Genomic DNA, 13,508 nt, shown 5'->3' on the forward strand with positions numbered 1-13,508 from the left:
TAATTCTTTTTTTATTTTAAAAATTAATGATTATTTTGTAATGTGTGATTGATTTTTTATAATTTTAAAAAAAGGTGAAGATTTAAAATTTTAATTTGTTAAATTCTAAGCTCGGAGTGTTTAGCATATTTAATTAATTGTCTCATACTTTGATTGAAGTAGAAAATTTAAATATTTAAGGAAATTAATGTGATGAATCTGTAAATTAAAATTATCAAAAAGCTGTTTCTTTGTTTAAAGCAGGCTAAATTTCTATAAGAAATGTAACAATCACTGGAAATAGTTTTTGCAATTTAAATTTTATCTCGATTGTAGCTTAAAATTAACTAACTAATCTTTAATTTAAATTATTAAATATCACAATATCAAATAACTTAATAAAATCTCTCTCCCAGGGAGTATTGTTTACTTCTTTATTTTCTCTTCTTACTCAACCAGATCATATGATTATTGCTTAAGATATAATTAATTTTAATAATAACATAGTCCAAGAATAATAAATTATTAACAATTAATACTTTTTTACAAGCTTATTCTAAACTAGTAATATATATAATATTACTCTATCAAATATAAATTCAACTGATAATCACTATCTATCTTTTATTAGTAGCTAAAGGACATTAAATTTTTTTACAGATACATTTATTTGCTCTTATTCTGATGATTATTTTAACTTTTATAAAGGAAAGCCATCTAGTGGATGTATTAGTTTGTAAGAAATGAGCTTGATAAAAATGGTAAACTTACATTTTTTCTAAAAGGTAGCATACGATTGCAACTTAATTGATATTTCAAATTCAAAAATAGACAAAACACAAATTTAATTTTATAATAGTACTTTTTCTAAAATTTACTCAATTCAATCTTAGCAGTTTAATGATACAAATCCGATAGCAATTCGATCTTCTTTTATGAATGATTTACTCATTTAAAATTGTACTTTCTCATAAAACGTATTAGCTGGTATTCCAAATTCAATAGCTCTTTCAAGTTCAGGCTTAAGTATTGTGAATATTGTAGGAAATGTTTTGATCAATTAGAGTTCATTTTTATATTTAGGCTCCAACTCTGACATTAATGGTTTATCTATTTTGTCAGAAAATCTATCAATAAGCCGTTCAACATTTGATACTTCTTTAAGTTTGTCTAGCTTAATTTAGACTAAAAATAGCTTTAACTAAAATATTAATATCAAAGGAGGTTTTATGAGAGTCAAGGCTTCTAATTTATAAATTACATAATCGAACTTTCAAACATCGGAATCTCAAATAGGAGGATTTATATATGCCATATCATATTCTAAAATATTTGTAATTAACATTACTGAAAGTAATTTCTCTGATAGCTTAATTTAACTAAGCGGAGGTATTATATTCGTGGACACTTTAGGTTCTATATTGGAGTTTTCAATATCAAATTCTCTTTTTAAAAATATATTCTAAGTGGCTCCAGAATCATCTCTCATTTAGTTAAGGTATTTGACTATATTTTGATTTTTAAAATCTCAAATTTATTTTATTTTTATTAAATATATTTATTTAATAATAATTTCTTTAAAATTTTATAAAAAAGCTAAGATTCTTTTGGGAAAAATGCTCAAATAAATAATTTTTTAAGATTAAATAATGTTAACTTTACTAATATATATGGAGAAGACATATCTTCTATTTTTTCACTAGCTTTTTGTTAACTAAATATATCTTAATCAGTTTATAGTTTTGATTAAAGTATTAACCGTCAATAAATAATATCTCTATAACTAAATTCTATACTGTATCCTTCGACTTACATAACGTCAACCAAAAGCTAAGTTTATTTAGAAGGTGTTAGTATTTAGGAAGTTTAAAGCTTGTACTAAAAATCTAATAATCATTAAGTATTTTTTAGTTCTCAAAACTCTAACTTTGAATTAAAAGACTGCACTGTGAAGAATATAGTAATGAGTATAGGTGGGATAAGTTATTTTGAATAAGGTTCCATAGACATTTCAAATCTATAAGTCAACAATATTTAATTTTAACCAAATATGAAAAGTTTAAGATTTATACAAAATAATAGCATTATTTAAAACTTTGTCACTGTTTTTTACTTTACCAGCTCTATTATAAATATGAGTAAATCTAATGCCACAAACATTTTCTGCCAGAATATATGTGAGGGAGGATTAGGCTTGATAGAAAAATCCGAATTAACTATTTAAAATTCTAACTTTTCAGCTATAAATGTAAATTTTCATTTAAAATTAATTTTAATTTATCTAATTTATTTTATAATAGTCAAATAATGGAGGAGTTTTTTCAATAATTAATCCTTAAATAAAAACGACGTTAAATTAAAATATATTTTAAAATAATACTTGCAATTAAAATGGAGGAGCATTATAAATAACTTCTAATTACTAGTTGGTAACTATCATAAATCATTATTTAATAGTAATTAATTTAATATTTTCTTTTTATGATAATAGGCTTTTAACATTTAGATATTAGGAAATATCTTTTTGAATAACACAGCATAGTAAGGAGAAGGAGGATCAATTTATTTTTATTCATAAAATTCATCTGCAGACGATTCACTAATTATCTAAAATAGTGTAATTTAAAAAAATAAAGCTTACATAGGAGGAGGATTAAAGTATGAAGGAATAATCCCAACTTTAATTAATAATTAAATATCTGATAATACTGCAATTTTCTATGGTTAGAATATTTTTTCTTATCCTAGTAAGCTGTTTCTTGAGAATAGATAAGAAATAACAAGCAATTACTAAGGCATTTAAGTGTAAGATAATAAAATAATTATATCACAATAAAGAACAGGAGGTTCTATTCCTAATATGAATTTTACCTTAAGAAACGATTATGGAGATATAATGTAATTTGGAAATAAAGAAATGTAACAAGTATTTCTAACTATACAAATCGATCCACAAACACCATTTTTTTCTGAGTATTATTTAAGAGGAGAGTCAAAAGCAATCTACAATTTTGAAGGGAATTGCTTTCAATTTAAAAATATAGATTTAATAGGTAAGCCATAGACTACTGTGAAGCTAATTATCAAAAGCGATTTAATTAGAGACTCAAATTCATAACAATTGACTAACAATTATTATTTTGAAATTTAAGCTTATATTTAAGATTGTTAAATTGGATAAATTCCATATAAATATAATGGATTCTAAGAATGTGTTATTTGTGAAAAGGGTACATATTCATTTGATTAGACATAATGCTATAAATGTCCCTCTGGAGCAGAATGTTAAGGAGGAAGCCAGATTACAGTTGATTAAGGTTTTTGGAGAAAAGAGTAATATGATAGCAACATAATATAATGTGAGCATTAGTAATCGAATTGTGTAGGAGGTTCGTATGGAGATTAAATTTGTTATAAAGGACACATTGGGGCTCTATGTGAAGAATGCGATGTATTTTATTTCTTTTAATTAAAGATTAAAATATCTTATTTAATTTTGAAACAGATATTTGGTGAAGTTTGGGGAGAGAGTTATGCAAAATCCAGTAAATATTCATGCACTTTATGTAGCAAAATAGTAGGTAACTTGTATATAATTGCTACGGTTACAATTTGGACTCTTGTTTCTATGATAATTTCTATCAAGGGTTATGAAAATTATTAATATAAGTAATATTAATCACAGTTCTTATAAAAAATTGTCAGAAAGAAAACATACTTAAGAGGAAATAAAAAAAGTAATTTAACTGCAAAAGAAGATTAAACAAGTGTTTATATAAAGATATTTACAAATTACTTTTAAATTATTTCTTCAGTAGCTACATTCAATTTATAAGTGCCTTCTGGTATTTATTTTTTTTTTTTTTCTATCATAAAGATTATCTAAAAAATATTTTTATAGGTATAATAGAGTTTCCTACATCTCTTGGTTAGCCCATCTCTTAAACTATCAATTCTTTAGACTGTGCTCTCAAAAAATTTAACTCTAGCATGCCTATTATTTACTTTAGACTTATTTTCTCAATCTTATTACCTGTTGCTTATTTGGTTATCTTTGTAGTTTTTCTAGCGATTTACTAAAAGATTATAAAAAAAGAAAAGGATTTCCCTTACTATTTAATATATACAGCTTATATTTTTTTACTTATTTATACTTAACCTGATTTGGTAGCTTAGATGATAGCTTCACTTTCATGCAGATAAATAGGAAATGTAAAGTATATTCTTTCAAATGTATCGATGGAATGCTACACATAAGATTTTTATAAATGGGGATTTGGATTTATTTTGCCTTTTTTATTTATCTTTTTATTTTTATTGCCTTACATCCTAATAGTTTAGCTAAAGAAAGCAAAAAATAACTTATAATTGCTGGAAATAAAAAGAAAATATGGCTTCTTGTACAAAGAATACACTTAGAAGTGTTATTACTGGGAATTTGTAAAAATGGCATAAAAATTAGCCATAATATTATAACTAAATTTTTACTCATAAGATATCAAAACAAAGGGTATACTAGTTTTTATTACTGTGACTTTCTATTCTATTTCTCTAATGATATATAAGCCTTACAAAAGCAATCAGATAAACTAACTAGATCATTACTCAACTAATGTTTGTGCAATCTCTGTCTTGTTAGGATTATTTATTTACAGCAACGATTACAATTACTTTGTTATAATGTCTTTAATTTTGATTATACTGATTAATTTTTTATTTATATTAATGATGGTTAGAAACATAATTCTAGGTTATACAAAAAAATTTTAAAACATAATATAAACTTTTTTAGAAAAATTCGGATCAAGAATAAAATTCATTTAAAATTATTTGTTAAAAAAACAGTAAATAAAAGAATAAAAGTTTAAAAGAACCCAATAAATTAAATAAAAGGTGATGAAAATTTTATTAATTTTAAAAGATTTGAGTTATGAGTAAAGAAAAAATCTTGCTCTATAGACTCTTGGTGCTTTAATAGGTAAATAAATACTTATTGATTATTTTGTATTTTAATTATTATTAAAAGATAAAAGGTATTCTAAAAACTATGATAATGAAAAGCAAAAGACACTTAAATCAGAATAAACTCTTACAAATAAAATTACTAATTTAAATCTTAATTTCAATATAGATATCAATATAGAAGAACATGGTATCTTTATTTTTATATTTTAATTTTATGAAATAATTTTATTTTATGTAGAAAAAAAATAGAATGAAATTGAAATCAAAAGCTCTTAGCTTCAAATTTTTGAATAATTTTTAGGTAAAAAAGTATAACAAAGTTAAAGAAGTTTAATTCAAAATGAGATATAAAGTTAAAATGAGGAAGATTATCATATTGAAATTGATGAAAAAAAAAGCATAGAAAAAGAATTAGAATAATATAAGACAATGTAAATAATCAATTGAAGTCATTCAAAAATCTTTTAAAATAACAAAATACTTAAAAATTAAAATTATGTAATTATTGTTTTTTTATAGGAAAAATAAATAATTATTTTTAAAAATATTCTTTTCAAACTCTATAGCAAAGTTTTATAAAGTTTACCATAATTATTGCTAACAAGAAGTAATATAATAAATTTTTAACTAAAAGTTAAATTTTTGTTTTTATCAAAATTTGAGTTTATAAATTTTTTTATTGCTGTCACATTTGTAGGATTTTAAATGAAATACAATATACATTTACATATTTTTTATTTATCATCGAATTATTAAAAAAAATATAATATTTTAAGTTTTAAAATAATTAAAATATGTATTTTTGAATATAAAGTATGATAGCTTTTATGAAATAATGCATTTTATTTAAATATTTTAATTAAAATAAATTAAATAATGTATTTAATTTAAATATTGTAAAATAATAAATTTTTTTTGAATTTTTGCTTACTATTTTGGGTTTTTAAATATAAAAAATGAATGAAATATTGAAACCATTCATTTTTTAAGTTTAATTTGAACACTTTTTAAATTCAATAAAATTCAAAAAAGAAAGAAATCACTTTTATAGTTTCAATCATCTAAAAATTGATTATATCCAAATATCTTTTTAATTATTGTTTCATAGAATTTAAAATTTGCACATTCATAATTATTATTAACAAATCACAAAAAAATTGATATATTATTATAATTTTTTCAAATTATTATAAAAAACAATATATTTAATGAACAATAATAACATAGTAGATGGAGCTAGTATTTAGCAATATGCTCCCAAACCATAATAGTAAATATAGGTTTAATATCAATTTTAAAAGTAAAATATATTAGTCAAACCACCTTCATAAACAGTACAACCTAAATAAATACCAAAGCAGCCAATATTTGGTTAAAAAAAATAAGAATTTACATAGCAAAGTACTTTTATTATTTATAAAAAATAAGAAATTTAACTAGTTTATTAAAGATCATTTTTTAAATAATTAAAATAAATTTAAAAAAATAGATTTAATTCATGAAACTTCACCTGATATGAGAATAAACATACAAAAAAGGGAAAGCTTGCCTAAAAATTTTTAATATAGAGTAACTTCTGTAGATAAAAATAAAGAAAATTTAACAAATATTTAATAGAATTAGCAATAAAACTAAGCTGTTCATGTTAGAGAAAGAAGCTTTGATAATTATTAATCGGTACCTCCAACAAATTTGGTCCATATATAATCCTAACCATAAGTCTCTAGCGAGTAAGCTTAGAATAATGTCTCTAATACAGCTCAAATCCAAAGTAATTTATCTCAGCATAATACATCAACTTAATCCCAAAGTGGAACAGGTAGTTATACTTCTCAATAGCAAAATAAATAGATATTTTAACAGTAATACTATTCTAGCAATCCAAATTAGTCAGTAAACTAAAAAGTTTAAGCTAATATTAACTAATTCAGTCCAATACCAAAATCACATAATTAACAATAACTAAATTCTTAGTAATAATAACAATAGAATATCTAATAATAATAAAACACTATAAAAGTTTAATAATAACAGCAAGAAAATTTATAAATAAATCAATAACAATAACAAAATGTGGTAAATTAGAATTCATAAATTTCTATGAATCTCATACAGGAATTAGTTAAATCTGAAATTAAAGCAGCTTTGATTAACTTTAAAAAGGAAGAGTAAATAAATAAATTAATTCAATTATTAAAATAAATTCAATAAAACTTTATTATACAATAGAAAATTAGAAAATTTATCTCAGAGAGTAGAACAATTAGAAGATAAATCTAGCTTGAAATAATTAATTTAAGTTGAAAGTACATAGGTTAGTAATGAAATTTATTAATTTATAAGTGAGCTCAAAAACGATTTCAGTGCAAAGCTGACTAAATTAAACGACTAACTTCATTTGAACTCTGAATCTTGCAAATCAAATGCTTATGCTGTTTCTTAAATTTCTGAAAAGATCTTGAGCTTTAGCAAAGAGTACACTGAAACAACTAATAAAGTAAAAAATTGTTAAAAAATAATAAATAAATCCTTAATTATATTTTTTTAAATGAATTTAGATAAAAGAAGATAAAAATTTAAATTAGATTTAAATATAAACTTTTGATGAAAAATACAATGCATTGTTTGCTAATTTTACTAAGCAAATCCTTGATATGGAAAACAATTTTAAAAAGATTCTTGTGGATGAGGGAGCTAAAATAGAAAAACAAATATAATAATTAGCTCAAGAATATAATATCCTACCAACTAAAAGAAATTTACCTAATTAGTCAGACTCTTCTTAATCTTCCCCTTAAAAAAATAATAAATCTATTCATATGCACAACAAATCTAACGATTCAATAGTTCAACTACCTTAAAATGGCACAAAGTCAACAAACACATCTCTCATATAAAACATTAATGATTACAATTCTATCATCAGAGAAAATTCTTAAGTTGATATTGATTAAAATTAATAATTACAATAGCTCTCAAGAAACACATCTAGTTTATCTCAATAAAATTTACATCCTCAATCACCAAATCACTAGTAAGAATAGTATTCTTACTCTAATAGAAGTTCAACATAATACTCTAGAAGAAGTCATACAGAGTCAAATATCTCACAGTCTGCTCAAAATGTAAAATTTGATTAAATAATATTTAAAAAAGTTATTAAAAATTTTTAATTATTAAAATATCAGGTCTTATAGACATCTCCTACAGCCTAAATTCTTCCTAGCAATATTAATAACATTGAGAATTATGTTAAAAAGTATGAAGAATTTAATAAAGAAGTAGATAATTATCTGTAAAATAGAAAAATACCAACAAAAGTATAAGAACTCATGAATTAATCCTCAGAAATGAAATCTTCCAATTTGTTTGATTAAGGATATTCTGCTTAATAACAATAATAGTTTATAATTTAGCAAAATGGTTAGTAAGTTGTCTCACCACGTCCTTTATTTGTTAACAAACCTCTCATACCAACTTCCCCTAATGTTTTAATAGTATCTCCACCATAAGCTGATAAACTATAAATGTAGGCTTAATATGAGCAACTTTACAGATAATAAACTATTTCTTAGCCTTAATTTAGCCAACAGACACCAATATAATAAAACCTAAATGTTTAAAATGCAAACTAAACTTAATAAATAGACCAAAAACGACTAAATTACTAATCATTGCAGTAAAACAGAAAAGCATTTGAGGACTATAATGGAAATAGCATAAATTCCAGCACATAGATTTCCCCTTCAAGAGTTGAATAAATAAATTTGGATGTAGACTCTTTCAATAATGAAATATAATTCAGTAATAACAAAATTGATCAAAACATTATTGGTTAATAGTAGTAATAGAAACCAAATGAGGTATGTTCGCCTCAAAAATCTCATGAAAATATGAAATTCTCCATTATTAGATCACAATAAAGTAAATTAATTTTATTAATTTAATTTTTCATAAAAATTAATTTATTTGATGATTTGTAAAATAAAAACAGAAAATCCATAGTTATCAATGATAAGCGAATAAGACAATGAAGAAGAAGAACTTATATATTAGCTAGATGATTAAGGATATTTGATGGATGAACATGGTAATTACATACTTGACGAAAAAGGGTAATAAGTTAAACTAAGTGGTGAGCAAATAGATTATTTAAGAAACTAAAATATTCTTGAGGAGTGATTTTGAAAAAAAATTTTGTTATTTTATAATCTCTAAATTTTTTGAGTTATGATAATTAAAAGCATAGACTTTATAATTAAAAATATAAAAGAAACGTATATTAAAATATTTTTATTGTAAATATATATTATTGTTATTACTTCATGCTATTAATTTTTTATATAATTTATTATTGAAATCATTCTTATATAATCACTCTAAAAAAGATTTTGTTTTATAATTTTCATAGAAATTAAGTGAATATCATTCATTTAAAGTAAAATTAGGATCTATATTATATAATTACTCATAAAATTAACATTTATTTGCTTATAAAAAAAAATTTGTAAGTTTTTTTAAGCCATTAACTTATAAAAAAAACATAAAAAATATATTGAAAAAGCAGTATTTGAATTTAAAAAGTTAATCCGAAATTTAAATAAATGCTTAATATTACTAAATTTTTTAAACTAAACGAACTAAGCAATTAACTTGGTTTGAAGTCATTATGATAATTAATCAATATTAATTGGTAAGTTAATCCATATTTATATTTACTTTTTAAATAAATTAAAAAATATCACTGTTTAAGTTAATAATTTTTGCTTTTAAATATACAATACTTATAAGCTACTATGATTATTGGAATCTAAAAAAATTATCAGAATATATTAAGAAGAATCAACATTTTTTAATTTTGTTCAAACATACTGAATATTAATGTTTCAAACTTTAAAAAATTTATTTGTTAAAAATTTAAAAGAATTATTGATTTAAGTAATATCTTAACTAAATATAGCTTAAAAATACGCTTAATTTGACTTAGTAATTATAAAAAATGAATAGCTATTAGCATATGACATTATATGTGTATTATATATTATTATTTTTTGTAAAATAACCTTGATGAAATCAATTTTTACATATTTTATCATTAGAAGGTGGATTTAATTTTCTTTAGTTGATAAATCATAAAAAAATAAATATAATTTACGTACATAACATTAATTGAAACAAAGAGCGAAAATAAATTTTTTATTTTAAATCCAACAGCGAACATGTTTAACTACCTAATTATTGTAAAAATTATTTCCATAGTTATAGTTTTGGGAGTAATTTAAGTGATAGCTTATTGGCGGTATAAGAAAGAAAGCATGAAGCAGCAGTTTGAATCTTTATTAGGATTAGCTAATTCTTTTATATCTGGATTATTGCTCACAAGTAGTTTAGTCTACTTACTTCCAGAAAGCTACAACTTACATTTATAAGCAAATAAAGAGGCGATAAATGATTTTCCATGGATTTTTTCAGTATTTTGTTGCTCTTTTGCTTTAATTAGCATTTTAACTTAGTTTTATACATATGATAAATATTTTAGAAAGCGGATTATTAATGATTATTTAAATTCTGAAAAAATCGAAGGATATGACCACTATTACGGTTCAGATTATTATGAAGATACTTAAAGCTAATTTTAGAAATCTAACTAATTATTCCACAATACACTTTAACAAAGATAAAATCTTCACAGATATTCATAAACAATGTAAAATCCAAAAGACTCATACTTGACAAATAAACTGTCTTGTTCTATAACTACTCCTTAGTACGGAAATAAAGGACATAATCATATAGACGATGATCATAATCATCTAGTATAGTCCCCATACTATGGAGACTATTATTAAGATCCTAAAATTGAGTTAAATAATTACAAACCTGAATATCTTTTTTTGATTTACTGTATACATTCATTCTTTGAATGCTCTGCTATAGGCTTATAAAGTTAGACTCTTCCTACAATAATGATTACTCTTTCAATCTTTTTGCATAAGTGGTTTGAAGTATTATTTATTCAAATGTAAACTAAATTTTCTATATGTAAACCAAATAGCTCAAATCACTTTTTAATTATTTTGTATACCATCTCTAACATTAGTGGCATTGGCTTTGGATGGTTTGTAGAAAATTAACTTAGTGATATTAAAAATGCTGCTTTTTTAAGTATTAGTGGTGGTACTTTCTTTGCTATATCAGTTAATGATATGTTGCACACAGAAATCAATAGGGGAAACAAATAAAGATTAATTAAAATTTTATTATTTATTGTTAGTATAGCCCTAATAAACTTAGCTTGGTACGCCTAAAAGTAAATTTCAGAGCATGACCAAGAATTCGAATGAAACATCTACTTGCCTTAACCTATCTATCAAAGATAACAAAATTAGACTTTATTTTGAATTTAAATATTTATTTGATTAGCTTAAACTTAAATAATAAATCTGTAAAATATAAAATAATATAATTTATCTAATAAATTACTCTTTTGTTGTTTATTAAAATTATTTATTTTTTTGACTAAATTTATATTTTTCAAAGAATTTATTATGTTAGAAATTTGGATTTTAGCATTAATTTATTATTATATTTTCTATTTATCAATTAGCAAAATTTATGAGTTATAAGCAAACAATAAATAGCTTTTATAACTTTCGTCAAATAAATATTTTATGAAGAATTTATGAATGATTAATATTAATTTTTTACTGAAAGCAAAAAATAAATCTAATTTGTTTTTGTCTAATACTTAGAAATATATTATTTTACAAAGGGTAAAGGTTGTCAAAAAGAAATAAAAAACGAAGTATTGTAATAAATTGATTTAGTATGACTGAAAAGCCTTTTATAGAAGATTATGAAGGTGATGCTGGAGAATATTTAGCTTTGTAAAGCAAAGTTTATATTAAACTCAATTAAAAATATGAGAAAATGATAGGCTAATTGATTGAAATGTATTCTAGCTTTGTTAGAAAGGGTATCGGCATGAAAAGCATAGGTTTTTAAAAATAGGAATAAATATTCAATGAATATGATGAAGAGGAATTTAAGAAATAACCTGATTTATTAATCGATGGAATATCTCAACTCATGAATTCTCTATTTTAAGTAACAAATGAGACACTTAATAAATTAAATAGTAGAGATGATGCATTACAAGGAGCGTACGATGAAGTGCTTTTAAGATTAGAAAAAGAACTTAGGTAAAATAAAACTAGCAAAAATTAAATTCATGATTATACTTTTTTATAAATTAAGACTATTTAAATATAAATTAACATGATGTAAAAATAATTGCAATATAAATTAGATAGAGTATGAAGAATGAAGAAAAGCTTAAAATTCATTTAGAATGCTTAACTGTAAAGTAAGAGAGCTTAAGGAAATAGGTTTTTAGAGCAGAAGAAATATCAGATAAACTTAGATAGGAAGTAGCTTCAACTAAAAAGGAATATTAAAATAAATTTAGATAAATGGAAACAGAAATTATACATCTTAAAAAAGAAAAAGAGAGTGCAAAAAGTATGTAAAGAAAGTTTGAAGCAAGTAGATCTATTTTTGCAGAGCGTCCACATACATCTAATTAGGGCAATATGGATGATTTTAAGTAAATTAAAAATCAATTATCATTATTTTATCAAACAATTTTAATCTATAGCAATAATGAGTTTGTAAGTTCATAAAAAGTAAAAATAGCTGATAGTAAAGGAACTTCTAATTAGTTTGATTTTAATTAGTTACATTTAAATAACTATACATCTATGCCTTCTACTTTGCAAAAAACATAAGGAGTTACTAGTTCATTAGATCCTGAGAGATTTATTATGCTAAAAAAATCTCTAATTCGTTAACCTGATGAGGCAAGTAATATGGAGAAAAAAAAATTATCTCACTAAGTTATGTAGGTAATAATCAAATAAATATATTTATAAATAAGTTTATAAAAAGAGCAAAATGTTGATAATTTATTTTTTATGCTTAGGCTAACAGATCAAAAGAGGTGGAAGCATAAAAATATTAATATGAAATAAATAGACTTAAAATCTAAATTGAATAAAAAGAACTTGAAAATAAAAAAATAAAGAAAAGTTTGGATGAGTTACATAATGAGCTAAAGAAATTAAAAGATGAAATAATGGCAGAAAATATGAAGAAGTGGGCTGTAGAAGTTAGTAGTGAAAAGAATCCTCATCTTGTTGGGTATTATAAAGACAAATTAGATTTAAAAGAAAAAGAGGTTAAAACTCTTAAGAAATCATAAAAGAAATTTGCAATTTTAGAAAAGAAATTGCTTGTAAAAGAAAAAGCATTTGAATATGAACGTGCAGATTATCATGAAAAATTGCTTTATTTAGATGATAGGGTTAAAAAAATTAGTAAACTATATTCAGAAGCATCATAAATTTTAAAGTAGCCTAAATACGGTTACACTCCTGTATATTTATAAGAGAATAATGAGTGAGAAAAGTGTGTGTATTTTTATTTGGGATAATTCTAAAATATATGTTAAAATTGTATATAAAAAAATATAAGGTCCTTTAAGAATATCTTTCAATTTCTAATAA

General features: G+C 22.6%; 4 protein-coding genes across 4 annotated transcripts; all 4 read left to right on the forward strand. All coding sequences in view use genetic code 6, as the record gives it.

The window, feature by feature from the left end:
- Positions 1 to 914: 914 nt before the first annotated feature.
- On the forward strand, positions 915 to 5,391 carry TTHERM_000724669 (transmembrane protein, putative; the record flags this gene model as incomplete). Its single annotated transcript, XM_012800840.1, has 9 exons — positions 915 to 1,477; positions 1,576 to 2,227; positions 2,280 to 2,408; positions 2,471 to 3,430; positions 3,485 to 3,824; positions 3,881 to 4,729; positions 4,901 to 4,957; positions 5,006 to 5,131; positions 5,183 to 5,391. The coding sequence occupies 9 exons, from the start codon at positions 915 to 917 to the stop codon at positions 5,389 to 5,391; spliced, it is 3,885 nt and encodes a 1,294-aa protein (XP_012656294.1).
- A 704-nt stretch (positions 5,392 to 6,095) lies between these two features.
- On the forward strand, positions 6,096 to 9,126 carry TTHERM_00724670 (hypothetical protein; the record flags this gene model as incomplete). Its single annotated transcript, XM_001027089.2, has 6 exons — positions 6,096 to 6,345; positions 6,434 to 7,112; positions 7,174 to 7,441; positions 7,503 to 8,069; positions 8,133 to 8,868; positions 8,939 to 9,126. The coding sequence occupies exons 1-6, from the start codon at positions 6,153 to 6,155 to the stop codon at positions 9,124 to 9,126; spliced, it is 2,631 nt and encodes an 876-aa protein (XP_001027089.2). The 5' UTR covers positions 6,096 to 6,152.
- A 1,037-nt stretch (positions 9,127 to 10,163) lies between these two features.
- On the forward strand, positions 10,164 to 11,288 carry TTHERM_00724680 (metal cation transporter, ZIP family protein; the record flags this gene model as incomplete). Its single annotated transcript, XM_001027090.3, has 1 exon — positions 10,164 to 11,288. One exon carries the CDS (start codon positions 10,164 to 10,166, stop codon positions 11,286 to 11,288), a length of 1,125 nt encoding a protein of 374 aa, XP_001027090.2.
- A 484-nt stretch (positions 11,289 to 11,772) lies between these two features.
- TTHERM_00724690 (hypothetical protein) lies at positions 11,773 to 13,405 on the forward strand (the record flags this gene model as incomplete). Its single annotated transcript, XM_001027091.1, has 4 exons — positions 11,773 to 12,146; positions 12,254 to 12,550; positions 12,602 to 12,848; positions 12,926 to 13,405. The coding sequence occupies 4 exons, from the start codon at positions 11,773 to 11,775 to the stop codon at positions 13,403 to 13,405; spliced, it is 1,398 nt and encodes a 465-aa protein (XP_001027091.1).
- Between the last annotated feature and the right edge of the window lie 103 nt (positions 13,406 to 13,508).

Source organism: Tetrahymena thermophila, assembly GCF_000189635.1.
Source record: "Tetrahymena thermophila SB210 genomic scaffold scf_8253904, whole genome shotgun sequence".
In the NCBI taxonomy this organism is placed as follows: domain Eukaryota; phylum Ciliophora; class Oligohymenophorea; order Hymenostomatida; family Tetrahymenidae; genus Tetrahymena; species Tetrahymena thermophila.